Genomic DNA, 19,450 nt, shown 5'->3' with positions numbered 1-19,450 from the left:
ATATTACTGAAATCGTGAAAATATTTTTGTCCTGACAATAAAGAGGAGGACCCTAACAATTATAATATGAGTATGTATTATATAAAAAATAATATCGTCCTAATATACATCAAAATGTCACTGGACCCACAATAATTAAAGTACTCCTAAAGGTTTTTTGCTAAAATATGGTGGATTTAGGCAGAGACAAAAGTGTAACCCATGCCAACATTTATAATAGGAACCGATCTTACAGCTTTCCGCATTGACCTTATAGATGTGCTCATCGGTTCTTTGGAATAGCCTGCTGCACACAGTTGTTCACTCTGCTGCAACCAGTGTCCACCCTTTCTCTACTCAGGCTGTAGTTGAATACTGAGAAAGGTAAGACTACAAATTCCGTAAATGTATATTCATGTATTAAAGAGTTCGTTCTTTCATATTGCATGACTTATTAACGTCTTTTTGTTTAAATCGAACGAGATGAGTTTATACTTTTCCCACTAGAAACCGGAACTATTGGATTAGAGATGGATATAAACTTTAATAGTTATTTAAAAAATAAGTGTTCCTGGTTGGTTACATTTTATTTACAAAACTTTCAAGATTCGACAAGATATGCGATATAAATGAGTAGCACGTTTTATTTTTCAATAGTTTTTATTTTTCGTATGAATGTATTATTCAATATGAATGTTCGACATTATTTGATACAGGCACATGCTGTTTGCAGCAACAACAAAACATTTTTGGAAATGTTACAACATGTATTTTAAATAAATACATTACTATAAACATTATTTAACTTAGAAATTATTATTGTTCAAGATAGTAGTTAACCATTTAACATGCAAATGTATAATATCTAACTACATCCTTTCATGCTTTTAAAAGCCCTTATCAGCCCAGTACATCTCTCTCCCCACTAAATGTAAGCTCTTCTCTTCCTCCCCTCCCTCCCTCCCTCCCTCCCTCCCTCCCTTCCTTCCTTCCTTCCTTCCTTCCTTTCTCCCTCCCTCCTGTCTTATTTCCCTCTCTCTCTCGCTCTCTTTTCCTCATTCCCTACCTCCTTGGGTGTGTTGTGGTGTAGCCATGGCTGTCCAGCAGCAGATCACCACTGTAACCACCACCCAGAGCTCAGGGCAATGGAGCACAGGACTGTTTGACTGCTGCTCTGACATGGGCACATGTAAGTCATATCGAGTCACTTCCATAATATGCTCATCTCCACACCCAGATCTAGGTGTATGTTTTATTTTGTAATGTATATTTCTATTATTACATTTTTTTAGATTAACTCAGAGTAGGCATACATATTCATTGTACAGTTCAATTGAAAAAAGAAAACTGCAGGCCTACCAGGGGAGGGGTCTGAGCTGTGTTTTCCTGTGCAAATCTAACATTTACTGGAAGGGAAATGGGGGTGGTTGGAGGGTCAAGGAGAACCCGATTGGAGAATTACAAACACAAAGCCAGAGCTAAGTGGGTGACGTCATCGGGAGCCATGGAGACCAAGGGGGGCTGCGCTCTAGGAATGTCAATGAATGTTCAGCGTTACAGGGAGGGACAGAGTTTGTTTCATTAGGACATTTTACATGAACATCACCGCCCGCCCGCTCATTAAACGGGATACGGCAGCAGATTGACGAGGGCTGTCATGTTAACAAACATATCCTAAAATCAGGACAGATAAAAGTAAAATGGACAATATGGAATGGACAATCACAACTGTTGTCCAGGAGTTTCACGCCATTGTCATGATCAGTGGTTTCAAGTTTGTATCTGTCCATTTTTGACAAGCTGATCATAGCAAAACATAAAAAACTCCTGCATTTCCCGCTGTGTAAATACATTGCAAATAGGCTTGCAAATAGGCTCCTGCTAAAGTTGTTTAGCTAACATTAACAGCTTAAATGACCAAATTGATTAGTCACCGGAATAAGGACTAATAAAGCCAACGCAATGGCAGGTTTTACAAACTGTGGGCCTACGTGACCACAAGCTGATGTCTTAGGGACATGTTTTTTTGGTCCTGTCTGGATGTCGTTTTTGGGGTCTTACAAATTGTAGACTTACCACATAGATGGGAATTCATACAATTCAATTTCAGGCTACATCTCAGTAAGCACGGACTGACACCAACGCCTTGTGGACGTCTTTTTCTTATGCAGTTCTGGACCGGCCTTGATTTCCACATCCATGGACATTGGTTTTTGGTCCGGTCTGGACCAAATCTGAACCAATCATAGACGTCTATGTTTAGTTCAGATTTTGTCCGGTCTGGACCAGCCTTGATTTGGCCTAAACATAGATGTCTATAAATTACTTATTTTCAACTTTCATACAGAACCCAATAATTAGCCTGATTTCAACATCCAGAAAATACATATTTTCAATGTCATGGAAAGTTTTTATTTTAACCATACGGAAAATACATTTTCCCCTTTCATTCAGATCCTGAATTGGACCTAACTTCAAGGTCTGGAAAATACAGTTGAAGTCAGAAGTTTACATACACCTTAGCCAACTTTTAAACTCAGTTTTTCACAATTCCTGACATTTAATCCTAATAAAAATTCCCTGTCTTAGGTCAGTTAGGATCACCACTGTACTTTAAGAATGTGATATGTCAGAATAATAGTAGAGAGAATGATTTATTTCAGCTTTTATTTTTTTCATCACATTCCCAGTGGTCAGAAGTTTACATACACTCAATTAGTATTTGGTAGCATTGCTTTTAAATTGTTTAACTTGGTTCAAATGTTTCGGGTAGCCTTCCACAAGCTTCCCACAATAAGTTGGGTGAATTTTGGCCCATTCCTCCTGACAGAGCTGTTGTAACTGAGTCAGATTTGTAGGCCTCCTTGCTCGTACACACTTTTTCAGTTCTGCTCACAAATTTTCTATAGGATTGAGGTCAGGGCTTTGCATGGGTGGGACCAAGTCATTGTTTTACAAGTCACAAGTAAGTCTCAAGTCTTAGCACTCAAGTTCCAAGTCAAGTCCCAAGTCAAGACAGGCAAGTCCGAGTCAAGTCTCAAGTCAAGACCGTCAAGTATCAAGTCAAGTCTCAAGTCTTTAACTTTGAGTTTCGAGTCCTAAACAAGTCATAATGGGCTCTTCACCAAATGTAATACCATTTCATTTTTTTAACAAGAGTAATAGTTAGTATATTACATTTACGCAAATCATGAATGCCTTTAAAAATATCCATATATTTATTATTTTCCATATAAACGTTATATTTCCATGGAAATACATGGGTAGCCATGAGAAAGAACCCCCCCAATAGTGATTGACTATCGAGGATCGCTATGGGGTGCAATCGGGCGATGTAGGCTTGTACACAATCGCCCAACCACAATCGCCCAACCTTGTTTTAGGAACATCAGGCAGGATTTAGGCTTCCAACTGCCTAGCCAGCTGTAGCTCGATCTTGGGTGCAATGATCACGTTACCGCACTAACTGACTGTGTGGAGGCTCATTGATTTAACATTACGCTAGCCTACATGATACACTAGTAAAGTAATAAAATATATAGCTGTCGGCTATATTAGCTTACCGTTCTTTGTGTAGCTTCAAATGTCAAACAACGTTGGAAATTGTTGTGCCTCCGTCTGTAATTTTCTTCCCGCATGTTTTGCAAGTTGCAATCTGTTTTTTGTTGATACAGAGTCATCTTTTTAACCGAAAATAATCATTTTGGGTATCATCTTTCCAAGGGCTCCATCTCTAAATTCACCCGCCAACATTCCTTTGCACTGCCACACACAACTTTTTCTCAGCTGGCACAATTTGATTGGCTGATGTCCGATTCAAACTGTAATCACTTAAATGAAGAGCTGCACACTTTTTAAAATAGCATTATTTTTCATATTTGGGCTTGGAGAGGGTATCAAGTCAGGTCGAGTCATACAGCTCAAGTCCAAGTCAAGTCACAAGTCATTGGTGTTAAAGTCAAGTTGAGTTGCAAATCATCATATTTGTGACTTGAGTCTGACTCGAGTCCAAGTCATGTGACTCGAGTCCACACCTCTGGGGCTTTGTGAGGGTCACTCCTATACCTTGACTTTGTTGTCCTTATGCCATTTTGCCACAACTTTGGAAGTAAGCTTGGGGTCATTGTCCATTTGGAATACCCATTTGCAACCAAGCTTTAACTGATGTCTTGAGATGTTGCTTCAATATATCCACATAATTTCCCCTCCTCATAATGCCATCTATTTTGTGAAGTGCTCAAGTCACTCCTGCAGCAAAGCACCCCCACAACATGATGCTGCCACCCCCGTGCTTCACGGTTGTGATGGTGTTCTTCGGGTTGCAAGCCTCCCCCTTTTTCCTCCAAACATAACGATGGTCATTATGGCCAAACATTTATATTTTTGTTACATCAGACGGCTCCAAAAAGTACGATCTTTGTCCCCAAGTGCAGTTACAAACCGTAGTCAGGCTTTTTTATGGCGGTTTTGGAGCTGTGGTTTCTTCCTTGCTGAGCGGCCTTTCAGGTTAGGTCGATATAGGACTCATTTTACTGTGGATATAGATAGTGTTGTACCTGTTTCTTCACAAAGTCCTTTGCTGTGGTTCTGGGATTGATTTGCACTTTTCACACCAAAGTACGTTAATCTCTAGGAGACAGAACGTGTCTCCTTCCTGAGCGGTATGACGGCTGTTTATACTTGCATACTATTGGTTGTACAGATGAACGTGGTACCTTCAGGTGTTTGGAAATTGCTCCCAAGGATGAACCAGACTTGTGGAGGTCAACAATTTGTTTTCTGAAGTCTTGGCAAAAAAAAAAAAAATCCCATGATGTCAAGCAAAGAGGCACTGAGTTTGAAGGTGGGCCTTGAAATACATCCACAGGTACACCTCCAATTGACTCAAATTATGTCAATTAGCCTATCAGAAGCTTATAAAGCCATTACATAATTTTCTGGAATTTTCCAAGCTGTTTAAAGTTACAGTCAATTTAGTGTATGTAAACTTCTGATCCACTGGAATTGTGATACAGTGAATTATAAGTGAAATAATTTGTCTGTAATCAATTATTGGAAAAATGACTTGTGTCATGCACAAAGTAGATTGTCTTACCGACTTGCCAAAACTATAGTTTGTTAACAAGAAATGTGTGGAGTGGTTGATGACTCCAACCTAAGCTAATGTAGTCTTCCGACTTCAACTGTATGTATTTTTGACGTCTTTTCAACATCACTTTGCTTACTGGGACTATTCTAGTTTGGCTTGGGGCGCATATATTGGTATCGCCTATTGCGGCCCTGATGAACAGCGACAGTGAACAGGAGAGAACTGAAATCATTTGATGCCATCCCTGCCTTACAATTATTGTATATTCATTAGTCAGTTGCAGCAGTGTAAAGTACTAAAGTAAAAATCTTTACTCCGTACAATTTCCCTGACACCAAAAAGTATGTTTTGAATGCATAGGAGGACAGGAACATTGCCCAATTTCACGCACTTATCAAGAGAACATCCCTGGTCATCCCTACTGCCTCTGATCTGGCGGACTAACCTAACACACATGCTTAGTTTGTAAATTATGTCTGAGTGTGGAGTGTGCCCCTGGCTATCCTGAAATAAATATAAAACAAGAAAATGGTGCCGTCAGGTTTGCTTAATAGAAGGAATTTGAAATGATTTCTACTTTTTCTTTTACATTTGATACTTAAGTATATTTTAGCAATTACATCTAAACTCAGCAAAATAAGAAATGTCCTGTCACTGTCAACTGCGTTTATTTTCAGCAAACTTAACATGTGTAAATATTTGTATGAACATAACAAGATTCATCAACTGAGACATAAACTGAACAAGTTTCACAGACATGTGACTAACAAAAATGGAATAATGTGTCCCTGAACAAAGGGGGGGTCAAAATCAAAAGTAAGTCCGTATCTGGTGTGGCCACCAGCTGCATTAAGTACTGCAGTGCATCTCCTCTTCATGGACTGCACTAGATTTGCCAGTTCTTGCTGTGAGATGTTACCGCACTCTTCCACCAAGGCACCTGCAAGTTCCCGGACATTTCTGGGGGGAATGGCCCTAGCCCTCACCCTCCAATCCAACAGGTCCCAGACGTGCTCAATGGGATTGAGATTCGAGCTCTTTGCTGGCCACGGCAGAACACTGACATGACAGGAAATCATGCACAGAACAAGCAGTATGGCTGGTAGCATTGTCATGCTGGAGGGTCATGTCAGGATGAGCCTGCAGGAAGGGTACACATGAGGGAGGAGGATGTCTTCCCTGTAACGCACAGCATTGAGATTGCCTACAATGACAGCAAGCTTAGTCTGATGATGCTGTGACACACCTCTCCAGACCATGACCATGAACATCCTCCTCCAAATCGATCCCGCTCCAGAGTACAGTCCTCGGTGTAACGCTCATTCCTTCAACGATAAACTTGAATCCGACCACCGCCCCTGGTGAGACAAAACCGCGACTCGTCAGTGAAGAGCACTTTTTGCCAGTCCTGTCTGGTCCAGCGACGGTGGGTTTGTGCCCATAGGCGACGTTGTTGCCGGAGATGTCTGGTGAGGACCTGCCTTACAACAGGCCTACAAGCCCTCAGTCCAGCCTCTCTCAGCCTATTGCGGACAGTCTGAGCACTGATGGAGGGATTGTGCATTCCTGGTGTAACTCAGGCAGTTGTCATTGCCATCCTGTACCTGTCCCGCAGGTGTGATGTTCGGATGTACCGATCCTGTGCAGGTGTTGTTATACGTGGTCTGCCACTGTGAGGACGATCAGCTGTCCATCCTGTCTCCCTGTAGCGCTGTCTTAGGCGTCTCACAGTACAGACATTGCAATGTATTGCCATGGCCACATCTGCAGTCCTCATGCCTCCTTGCAGCATGCCTTAGGCACATTCACGCAGATGAGCAGGGACCCTGGGCATCTTTCTTCTGGTGTTTTTCAGAGTCAGTAGAAAGGCCTCTTTAGTGTCTTAAGTTTTCATAACTGTGACCTTAATTGCCTACCATTTGTAAGCTGTTAACGACCGTTCCACAGGTGCATGTTCATTATTTGCGTATGGTTCATTGAACAAGCATGAGAAACAGTGTTTAAACCCTTTACAATGAAGATCTGTGAAGTTATTTGGATTTTTACGAATTATCTTTGAAAGACAGGGTCCTGAAAAAGTGATGTTTCTTTTTTTGCTGAGTTTACTTTTGATAATTAAGTATATTTAAAACCAAATACTTTTAGACTTTTACTTAAGTAGTTTATTTTACTGGGTGACTCACTTTTACTTGAGTAATTTTCTATTAAGGTATCTTTACTTTACAAGTATGAAAATGTGGTACTTTTTCCACCACTGGTTGGTTGATGGTTGATGGTTTTCCGTTATTGATCTGTAGTTGTTGAAAGCCCTCTAGAGAGCTGGAGAGCGAAGAAGAGAGGGAGAGTTGAGATCTTACTCACTCTGTCTCAACCATACCCAGCACTTAGTGGTGAGACTGAGGGAAAGAGGGAGAGGCTAAGTGGGAGGAAGTGGGAGAAACGAGAGAAGAAATTATGATGAGGTAATATATACAGTTGAAGTCAGAAGTTTACATACACCTTAGCCAAATACATTTAAACTCAGTTTTTCACAATTCCTGACATTTAATCCTAGTAACAATTCCCTGTCTTAGGTTAAAAATGATCTCCACGTTATTTTAAGAATGTGAAATGTCAGAATAATAGTAGAGAGAATGATTTATTTCAGCTTTTATTTCTTTCATCACATCCCCAGTGGGTCAGAAGTTTACATATACTCAATTAGTATTCGGTTTTATTGCTTTTAAATAGCTTAATTTGGGTCAAACGTTTCGGGTAGCCTTCCACAAGCTTCCCACAATAAGTTGTGTGAATTTTGGCCCATTCCTCCTGACAGAGCTGTTGTAACTGAGTCAGGTTTGTAGGCCTCGTTGCTCGCACACGCTTTTTCAGTTCTGCCCACAATATTTCTATAGGGTTGAGGTCAGGGCTTTGTGATGGCGACTCCAATAACTTGACTTTGTTGCCATTTTGCCACAACTTTGGAAGTACAGTGGGGCAAAAAAGTATTTAGTCAGCCACCAATTGTGCAAGTTCTCACACTTAAAAAGATGAGAGAGGCCTGTAATTTTCATCATAGGTACACTTCAACTATGACAGACAAAATTAGAAAAAAAATACAGAAAATCATATTGTAGGATTTTTAATACATTTATTTGCAAATTATGGTGGAAAATAAGTATTGACTAAATACTTTTTTGCCCCACTGTATGCTTGGCGTCATTGTCCATTTGGAAGACCCATTTGTGACCAAGCTTTAACTTCCTGACTGATGTCTTGAGATGTTGCTTCAATATATCCACATAATTTTCCTGCCTCACGATGCCATCTATTTTGTGAAGTGCACCAGTCCCTCTTGCAGCAAAGCACCTCCATGACATGATGCTGTCACCCCCGTGCTTCACGGTTGGGATGGAGTTCTTCGGCTTGCAAACCTCTCCCTTTTTCCTCCAAACAAAACGATGGTCATTATGGCCAAACAGTTCTATTTTTGTTTCATCAAACCAGAGGACATTTCTCCAGAAAGTACGATCTTTGTCCACAAGTGCAGTTGCAAACCGTAGTCTGGCTTTTTTATGGCAGTTTTGGAACAGTGGCTTCTTCCTTGCTGAGCGGCCTTTCAGGTTATGCGAATACAGGACTCATTTTACTGTGGATATAGATAGTTTTGTACCGGTTTCCTCTAGCGTCTTCACAAGGTCCTTTGCTGTTGTTCTGAGATTGATTTGCACTTTTCGCACCAAAGTACATGAATCTCTAAGGGACAGAACGAGTCTCCATCCTGATCGGTATGACGGCTGCGTTGTCCCATGGTGTTTATACTTGTGTACTATTGTTTGTACAGATGAACGTGGTACCTTCAGGTGTTTGGAAATTGCTCCCATGGATGAACCAGACTTGTGGAGGTCTAAAAAACAAATTCTGAGGTCTTGGCTGAATTCTTTTGAAGGTGGGCCTTGAAATACATCCACAGGTACACCTCCAATTGACTCAAATGATGTCAATTAGCCAATCAGAAGCTTCTAAAGCCATGACATCAGTTTCTGGAATTTTCCAAGTTGTTCAAAGGCACAGTCAACTTAGTGTATGTAAACTTCTGTCCCACTGGAATTGTGAGTAAGTGAAATATAAGTGCAATAATCTGTCTGTAAACAATTGTTGGAAAAATGACTTGTGTCATGCACAAAGTAGATGTCCTAACCAACTTGCCAAAACTATAGTTTGTTAACAAGTAATTTGTGGAGTGGTTGAAAACAAGTTTTATTGACTTCAACCTAAGTGTATGTAAACTTCCGACTCCAACTGTATGTGTTGAAAATGAGTTTATTTACATACATTTTCGTATTGTTTTTCCTTTATTTTCACTCGGAACAAAAGTTTGTTATGTCACATTGTAATCTACTGCATATGAATCATCAAGTATTACGTACTTATTACATGATACTCTGATGACCTTGATGACCTTGACCCCCCCCTGCAGGTTGCTGTGCCACTTGGTGCTTCCCCTGTTTTCAGTGTCAGACGGCCTCCCACTACGGCTGGTGTGCCTGTATGCCCCTGCTGGACCCATGTGCCTTTATGGCTGTCTCCTGCTGCATGCGCTCCTCCATGAGAGAACGCTATGGCATCCAGGTACAGTACGAGCCCTGGGAGATGGCAGGGTGGGTGGGTGGGGAAAGTGGGTGGGATGGGTTGGGAAAGAGGGTAGACAGAGGCGGGGAAGCGGGGAGGGGAGGTGAGTGTGGACGGAGGGTGCAGGGGCAGGTGGGGGTGGTACCCACAGCACATCTCATTTACCCTTCTGAGGGGAAATGGTGTTGGAAACTATCAGACGTTTGAGGTGTTAAGAAATATCATTGGTGTGCTTGGAAATGTTGTTGTTCTTAGTGTTGATTCCCCTTTAAATATAACGCTAAATATGAAATTAACTACAACCGTATCTCTCTCCTTCGTCCTCTGAACCTTTCTATACGCCCTATTCTTCTCTCCACCTCTATCCGTATCCTCCTTTTAACTCTGTCCTCTTGACATGTTCTTGTCCTCTGCTTTCATTTTCTATCCATCTCTCCTTCTTTCTTCCCCCTCTCAGGGTTCGACCTGCGTGGACGTCGGGTTGGTGTGTTGCTGCTACGCTTGTGCCTGGTGCCAGATGGCTCGTGAGGTTAAGACACGGACCACATCAGGCATCCAGCAGGTTCACATGGTCACCCAACAGCTTCACGTGGCTTAGGACCCAGAGAAGAGAGTGGTAAACTAGATGGCCAAGCAAAAAGTGCAATTTCACCAGAAATGTTGAGCAAGTGCTTTAACTTTTTGTTCCTTATCTTGCGTGACGGTTAACATGGGGGCGTACTGTTTGCATTTTATTGTTTGAAAAAGAACACACTTCTGTAATCTTGCTATCATGGCTGAATAGTGACGTCCATGAATGAGGGCCATGCATATAATACCACTCCAATCTATAGCAACCATACTGTGTGTTGAATGTACTGTATACTTCAGATGTGTCTTTAGGAGAGAAATGCTATACCATCATTAATGTCTTAATAACCATTGAATGTTCATGTCAGGCTTAAAACATTTTCAACAGCTTACCATGTACTTGCCCTTCTTGTGCACTTGTCTTTTCTTCCTAGTCCTGACTTTGCTGAAAGCTCCTCCATCAAGGAAAGGTTTGCTTAAAATGACTGTGATATGTGGTTGTCTTACCTAGCTACCTTAAGATTAATGATATGTGGTTGTCTTACCTAGCTACCTTAAGATTAATGATATGTGCTTGTCTTACCTAGCTACCTTAAGATTAATGATATGTGCTTGTCTTACCTAGCTACCTTAAGATTAATGATATGTGGTTGTCTTACCTAGCTACCTTAAGATTAATGATATGTGCTTGTCTTACCTAGCTACCTTAAGATTAATGATATGTGCTTGTCTTGCCTAGCTACCTTAAGATTAATGATATGTGCTTGTCTTACCTAGCTACCTTAAGATTAATGATATGTGCTTGTCTTACCTAGCTACCTTAAGATGAATGATATGTGCTTGTCTTACCTAGCTACCTTAATATTAATGCTCTGGAAAAGTGTGCCTGCCAAATGACTAAATGTGTAACCCGTGATTCAAATGCCAACCACATTTCAGTTGAGTGTTCTTATGTTTCAATCCCTTTAAGAGTGTGCTCCTAATCTCAGCTTGTTACCTGTATAAAATACATCTGGGAGCCAGAAATCTTTCTGATTGAGAGGGGGCCAAATACTTATTTCCCTCATTAAAATGCAAATCAATTTAAAACATTTTTGACATGCGTTTTTCTGGATTTCTTTGTCGTTATTCTGTCTCTCACTGTTCAAATAAACCTACCATTAAAGTTATAGACGGATCATTTCTTTGTCAGTGGGCAAACGTACAAAATCAGCAGGGGATCAAATACTTTTTTCCCCTCACTGTATCACAATCTCAAGGTATATGAATTAACAGGTTATAGAGCAAACAAACAATTATCACAACGCTTCCCCAGTGAACATACCCACGCACCACTACTGCATGTGACTTGACTCCAAAGAGGCCAAAGTGTGAACCATTCATTTAGCATACAGCAGGCTATCGTAAATACTTGCCTACTTCCCTTCACTGAAAAGGTCCAGGTGTAAGGAGGAAGTGAATGTGCAGTTAATTTGATCTCTGTGAGAATGGAAAATATTTGCAGACAAACAATTGATTTCAACGGTTTCAATCAAGACAAAACTGTGTTTCTCATTTATTTTTTCCTCTCCCCATCCATTATGTTGGAAGTGCAACGCTGGGACAGTAGAGAGCTGGACGGACGGACGGACGGACGGACGGACACGGACACACACACACACACACACACACACACACACACACACACACACACACACACACACACACACACACACACACACACACACACACACACACACACACACACACACACACACACACACCTTACAAGCATTTCGCTACACCCACAATAACACCTGTTAATGTGACCAATAACATTTGATTTGTGCATACAACAGTAGTACAAATAGGTAACACACTCACTCCTGATTGTTGGGTGACAGCTTGGCTCACTCCTGATTGTTGGGTGACAGCTTGGCTCACTCCTAATTTTTGGGTGACAGCTTGGCTCACTCCTGATTGTTGGGTGTCAGCTTGGCTCACTCCTGATTGTTGGGTGACAGCTTGGCTCACTCCTGATTGTTGGGTGACAGCTTGGCTCACTCCTGATTGTTGTGTGACAGCTTGGCTCACTCCTGATTGTTGTGTGACAGCTTGGCTCACTCCTGATTGTTGGGTGTCAGCTTGGCTCACTCCTGATTGTTGGGTGTCAGCTTGGCTCACTCCTACCTGTTGGGTGTCAGCTTGGCTCACTCCTAATTGTTGGGTGTCAGCTTGGCTCACTCCTAATTGTTGGGTGTCAGCTTGGCTCACTCCTGATTGTTGGGTGTCAGCTTGGCTCACACCTACCTGTTGGGTGTCAGCTTGGCTCACTCCTGTTGGGTGTCAGCTTGGTTCACTGCTACTCTCTCTTCCTCAGAAGCCTCTCCCACAGGTGACCCCTTTCACCATGACTGTTCTCTTGCTTTCCTTCCCATGCAATTTGCTCTCATCTGTTGCCTCAACTTCTTTTTCTCCCCTCCCCCTTCCTTCAAGCCCATCTGTAAATCATTTCCAACTGGCCATATCTTCAATTGCTCCTTCTCTCTCTTTATCAGTCAGTGACTTTATTCCTAGTTATGATACCCCTTGTTTCCCTGCATGTTACCCCTTGTATATAGTCAAGTTATCATTACTCATTAAGTATCTATTTTTGCTTTTATTATTACGTGTTTTACTTATTATCTATCTATTTTCTTTCACTCTGCGTTGTTGGGAATGGCCCGTAAGTAAGCATTTCACTATTTGTCCACACCTCTTACTTACGAAGCATGTGATGAATAACAATTGATTTGATTTAATCTCAACTGAAATCCAGGTCATTTGGTTTTGCTATTTGATGAAGCACAGTGATAACACGTCAACTTGTTGTATAAATACAAAATATCTGACATGGTATTCCCAATTGAGCTTTCTTGTGCTTTTAATTGGTTGAAAGCGCAGTGACAACACATTTAGATGACAACTAAACCAAATATCAGACATTGTTTTTCCACTTTAATTTGGCTGTGCTTTCAGATGGTTGAAAGCACAACCAACATTCGAAACATTCGAATTTCAGCAAACTTCTAGCGATCTTTTTGAGTGGGTGAATAATGGTGGAAATCTTATTGATCAACATTTCAACCAAATAAGACCCAAGTTTCCATGTTGAATGGATGTGGTGTACCCAGAGGGCAATTTGCTCTTGATCACTAAGGATGGTGTCTGGTTGCAGTCTTCATTTCATGAATGTTTTCTGAGAGAAACCTGGCAAGATGCCAGCACTAGGAACTGAAAGAGGAGTTAGTAGAGAACACACATCTCCAAACGATCATAAATCTGTCTGCATTTTGTTGAGGTTAAAATTATCAACATTTGCTCTGTTTCTTCTTGTCAGTTGTTGTTCATTGTTTAACCAGACAGAGTTAAAAATAGTATTTGTTGTCTTTCAAAAACATTAGCTGCACTCTAATGAGTTTTCCTGGCATAATACAACCAATGAAATAGTCCCGAAAAGTACAAAACACTGTCATCTGACACTCCAGACAGGCTCTATCAAACAAAGCATTTGAAAAACAAAATAGTACTTGAACCCAAAGTCTGGTTTTGCAACCCAGTTCCTCTCTGTCTCTGTCACTCACCTCAAGTTCATACAGACAGTGTTTGATCTCAGAGGGAACCAGTCTCTTCGGTAAACTATGGAACTCCTGCAAGGACAAAAGCCAAAGAAAATACAAACACTGTCAGAAACGAACAAGACATACGTATATTATAACGCTGCTTCATCTTAAGCCAGAGGAACAACAAGGGTACTCAAAAGCCAACTAGAAACATTTTCCACTTCCTGTGTCGTGGCTTTGAGCACAACCTCTACGTTCCTTTGCAAATGTAAAAACACAATAGCTTCAAACCAGAAGTAGCGCATTCAAAACAACCCAAACCTTTTGGTTGATTCTATAATGACAAAAGTGGATTCTCTTTATAAGTGCTTTTTACAAGAGACTCATTGAATAACATCAAATGGAGGTAACTTGTGTTGTCAGTTCTTCAATGTCTGTGTTCTTCAATGTCTGTACCTGCAGGTATGGGGATGGGCTCCCAGTGGAGGTCCCCTTCACATCCTGCCTCTTCTTCTTCTTATTATTATTCTTATTTGTATGTGCTTTGGCATTACCACCACCGACCCTTCTTCCTCCTCCTCATAGATGGACTGGAGGGACTCCTAATCCTCGTCATCCTCAAGGTGTGTGGACTCACTGGTGCTGTCCCTCACATCCTGCCAGTTCTCCTCATAATCTGTCCCTATGCTCTTTTTCCCATCACGGAACTTCCCCTCCCCGCCAGCAGGAAGTGCTTTGTCCTCCAGGGAGAGCCGGCTGCTGTGGTAGCTCCTAGGGTTCAGGGTGGTGTCGCTGGTAGGCTGGAGCTCCACTCTGGAGTCTGACAGAGCAGCGGAAAAGGGAAAGTCAAAGGTAGGTACATTTAATGAGCCAAAACTGGGCTGGAACAAAAGCCTGCACACACTTGGAGTTGTTCAGGACTGGAGTTGTCCACCTCAATTTAAGTTTCAAATGACACCCTATTACTCGTATAGTAGTGGACTAATTTTAAGACCAGAGGATCTGTACTGGTCCAAGAGTCGTGCATATGAGGAATAGGATTCAACTGGAGATGGTTTAAAGTTTAAGCCAAGGTGGACAACTTCAATCCTGAAGTGTTGCACTGTGCTACAGGGAAATATTAGCAGAAACGTGACATGGATGTAGGCATACGCCGGGCTGATCCTATTTCACCAGGATTAAGTTTGTTGATGTATGCACACATACAACTGACTGGAATAAGATAACACCAGTGGAGCCTGCTGAGGTGACGACGGCTCATAATATTGGCTGGAACGGAGCAAATGGAATGGCGTCAAACACGATTTATTTGATACCATTCCATCCTTTCCGCTCCAGCAATTACCACAAATCTACTGTTAGATTTTTTTGTTAAACTTCTAGAAGTGTTTAATCTTGCCAAGCATCAAATGTTATGTATCCCCCCCACCAACACCCTTCCACAATGCACTACCCTCCTCTGTGGCTCAGTTACATAGCAAACAAGTCTAGAACCAATAGGACCCTGAACAGCTTCTACCCCTAAGCTATAAGACTGACAAATAGTTAGTTCAATAGTTAACCAAATAGGTTTTTCGGACTATCTGCATTGACCCTTTTTGCACTAACTTTTTTGACTCATCACATACGCTGCTGCTACTGTTAATTATCTGTCACTTTATATTTACATACAACTAGGAATAAAGTTACTGTCACGTTCGTTTAAAGATGGATTGGACCAAGGTGCAGCGTGGTACATCTTTCTTTTATTGATGACACCGAAAAACAACAAATGCAAAACGAAACAAAACACACAGTTCTGTAGGGCTGGAAAGCAACAGTACAAAAACAAGATCCCACAAACTAAAGGTGGAAAAAAGGCTGCCTAAGTATGATCCACAATCAGAGACAACGATAGACAGCTGCCTCTGATTGGGAACCATACCCGGCCAACAAAGAAATAGAAAAACTAGAATGCCCACCCAAATCACACCCTGACCTAACCAAATAGAGAAATAAAAAGGCTCTCTAAGTTCAGGGTGTGACAGTTACAGTATGTTACTAGCCGGCTGCTACCTGAAATTCTACCCTGCACCTTGGAGACTGCTGCCCTATGTACACTAAGTATGTGGACCCCCTTCAATTTTGTGGATTTGGCTATTTCAGCCACACCTGTTGCCGAAAGGTGTATAAAATCGAGCAAACAGCCATGGACTCTCCATAAACAAACATTGGCAATAGAATGGTCTTGGTGAAGAGCTCAGTGACTGTCAACGTGGCATCGTCATGGGTTGCCACCATTACAACAAGTCAGTTTGTAAAATGTCTGCCCTCAAAGAGCTGCCCCGGTCAACTGTAAGTACTGTTATTGTGAAGTGGAAACGTCTAACTGCGAAGTGATAGGCCACACAGAAGGGTTCTGCTGAGTGCTGAAGCATGTAGAGTGTATAAATCGTCTGTCCTCGGTTGCAACACTCGCTACCGAGTTCCTAGCTGCCTTTGGAAGTAACGTCAGCACAATAACTATTCCTCAGGATTATGTGCTTCCAACTTTGTGGCAACAGTTTGGGGACGGCCCTTTCCGGTTTCAGCATGACAATGCTCCTGTGCACAAAGCGAGGTCCATACAGAAATGGTTTGTTGAGATTGGTGTGGAATAACTTAACTGGCCTGCACAAAGACCTGACATCAACCCCATCGATCACCTTTGGGATGAATTGGAACGCCGACTGTGAGCCAGGCCTAATCGGCCAACATCAGTGCCCGACTTCACTAATGCTCTTGTGGCTGAATGGAAGCAATGTTCCAACATCTGGTGGAAAGCCTTCGCAGAAGAGTGGAGGCTGTTATAGGTGGGACCAACTCCATATTAATGCCCATGATTTTGGCATGAGACATTTGACAAGCAGCTGTCCACCTATTTGTCATTGAACACTGGTCACATTAAGAATGTTTACATTCTGTTTAACCCACTTCATATATACAGCTGAAGTCGGAAGTTGACATACACTTAGGTTGGAGTCAATAATGACTTGTTAACAAACTATAGTTGTCGGTTAGGACATCTACTTTGTGCATGACACAAGTAATTTTTCCAACAATTGTTTACAGACAGCTTATTTCACTTATAATTCACTGTATCACAATCCCAGTGGGTCAGAAGTTTACATACACTAAGTTGACTGTGTCTTTAAACAGCTTGGAAAATTCGAGAAAATGATGTCATGGCTTTAGAAGCTTCTGATAGGCTAATTGACATCATTTGAGTCAATTGGAGGTGTACCTGTGGGTGTTTTTCAAGACCCACCTTCAAACTCAGTGCCTCTTTGCTTGACATCATGGGGAAATCAAAAGAAATCAGCCAAGACCTTTGAAAATAATTGTAGACCTCCACAAGTCTGGTTCATCCTTGGGAGCAATTTCCAAACACCTGAAGGTACCACTTTCATCTGTACAAACAATAGTACGCAAGTATAAACACCATGGGACCAGGCATAAGTCATACCGCTCAGGAAGGAGACTCGTTCTGTCTCCTAGAGATGAACGTACTTTAGTGTGAAAAGTGAAAATCAATCCCAGAACAGCAGCAAAAGACCTTGTGAAGATGCTGGAGAAAACAGGTACAAAGCTATCTACAGTGCCTTGCGAAAGTATTCGGCCCCCTTGAACTTTGCGACCTTTTGCCACATTTCAGGCTTCAAACATAAAGATATAAATCTGTATTTTTTTGTGAAGAATCAACAACAAGTGGGACACAATCATGAAGTGGAACGACATTTATTGGATATTTCAAACTTTTTTAACAAATCAAAAACTGAAAAATTGTGTGTGTAAAATTATTCAGCCCCCTTAAGTTAATACTTTGTAGCGCCACCTTTTTCTGCGATTACAGCTGTAAGTCGCTTGGGGTATGTCTCTATCAGTTTTGCACATCGAGAGACTGAAATTCTTTCCCATTCCTCCTTGCAAAACAGCTCGAGCTCAGTGAGGTTGGATGGAGAGCATTTGTGAACAGCAGTTTTCAGTTCTTTCCACAGATTCTCGATTGGATTCAGGTCTGGACTTTGACTTGGCCATTCTAACACCTGGATATGTTTATTTTTGAACCATTCCATTGTAGATTTTGCTTTATGTTTTGGATCATTTCCTTGTTGGAAGACAAATCTCCGTCCCAGTCTCAGGTCTTTTGCAGACTCCATCAGGTTTTCTTCCAGAATGGTCCTGTATTTGGCTCCATCCATCTTCCCATCAATTTTAACCATCTTCCCTGTCCCTGCTGAAGAAAAGCAGGCCCAAACCATAATGCTGCCACCACCATGTTTGACAGTGGGGATGGTGTGTTCAGCTGTGTTGCTTTTACGCCAAACATAACGTTTTGCACTGTTGCCAAAAAGTTCTGACCAGAGCACCTTCTTCCACATGTTTGGTGTGTCTCCCAGGTGGCTTGTGGCAAACTTTAAACAACACTTTTTATGGATATCTTTAAGAAATGGCTTTCTTCTTGCCACTCTTCCATAAAGGCCAGATTTGTGCAATATACGACTGATTGTTGTCCTATGGACAGAGTCTCCCACCTCAGCTGTAGATCTCTGCATTTCATCCAGAGTGATCATGGGCCTCTTGGCTGCATCACTGATCAGTCTTCTCCTTGTATGAGCTGAAAGTTTAGAGGGACGACCAGGTCTTGGTAGATTTGCAGTGGTCTGATACTCCTTCCATTTCAATATTATCGCTTGCACAGTGCTCCTTGGGATGTTTAAAGCTTGGAAAATCTTTTTGTATCCAAATCCGGCTTTAAACTTCTTCACAACAGTATCTTGGACCTGCCTGGTGTGTTCCTTGTTCTTCATGATGCTCTCTGCGCTTTTAACGGACCTCTGAGACTATCACAGTGCAGGTGCATTTATACGGAGACTTGATTACACACAGGTGGATTGTATTTATCATCATTACTCATTTAGGTCAACATTGGATCATTCAGAGATCCTCACTGAACTTCTGGAGGGAGTTTGCTGCACTGAAAGTAAAGGGGCTGAATAATTTTGCACGCCCAATTTTTCAGTTTTTGATTTGTTAAAAAAGTTTGAAATATCCAATAAATGTCGTTCCACTTCATGATTGTGTCCCACTTGTTGTTGATTCTTCACAAAAAAATACAGTTTTATATATTTATGTTTGAAGCCTGAAATGTGGCAAAATGCCGCAAAGTTCAAGGGGGCCGAATACTTTCGCAAGGCACTGTATATCCACAGTAAAAAGAGACCTATATCGACATAACCTGAAAGGCCGCTCAGCAAGGAAGAAGCCACTGCTCCAAAACCGCCATAAAAAAGCCAGACTACGGTTTTCAACTGAACATGGGGACAAAGATCGTACTTTTTGTAGAAATGTCCTCTGGTCTGATGAAACAAAAATAGAACTGTTTGGCCATAATGGCCATCGTTATGGTTGGAGGAAAAAGGGGGATGCTTGCAAGCCGAAGAACTCCATCCCAACTTTGAAGCACGGAGGTGGCAGCATCATGTTGTGGGGGTGCATTGCTGCAGGAGGGACTGGTGCACTTCACAAAATAGATGGCATCATGAGGAGGAAAATTTGGTGGATATATTGAAGCAACATCTCAAGACATCAGTCAGGAAGT

At 41.7% G+C, this 19,450-nt stretch overlaps 1 protein-coding gene across 1 annotated transcript; it reads left to right on the top strand.

Annotated features, from left to right (window-relative positions):
- The first annotated feature begins 243 nt into the window (after positions 1–243).
- LOC139379443 (cornifelin homolog A-like) lies at positions 244–11,418 on the top strand. Its single transcript, XM_071122254.1, has 4 exons — positions 244–363; positions 1,070–1,168; positions 9,528–9,679; positions 10,137–11,418. The coding sequence occupies exons 2-4, from the start codon at positions 1,072–1,074 to the stop codon at positions 10,275–10,277; spliced, it is 390 nt and encodes a 129-aa protein (XP_070978355.1). The 5' UTR covers positions 244–363; positions 1,070–1,071; the 3' UTR covers positions 10,278–11,418.
- The last annotated feature ends 8,032 nt before the right edge of the window (positions 11,419–19,450 follow it).

The sequence above is a fragment of the Oncorhynchus clarkii genome, chromosome 21 (assembly GCF_045791955.1).
Source record: "Oncorhynchus clarkii lewisi isolate Uvic-CL-2024 chromosome 21, UVic_Ocla_1.0, whole genome shotgun sequence".
In the NCBI taxonomy this organism is placed as follows: domain Eukaryota; kingdom Metazoa; phylum Chordata; class Actinopteri; order Salmoniformes; family Salmonidae; genus Oncorhynchus; species Oncorhynchus clarkii.
The sequence above is the reverse complement of the archived record's forward strand: the minus strand, read 5'-3'. Positions and strand labels throughout refer to the sequence as shown.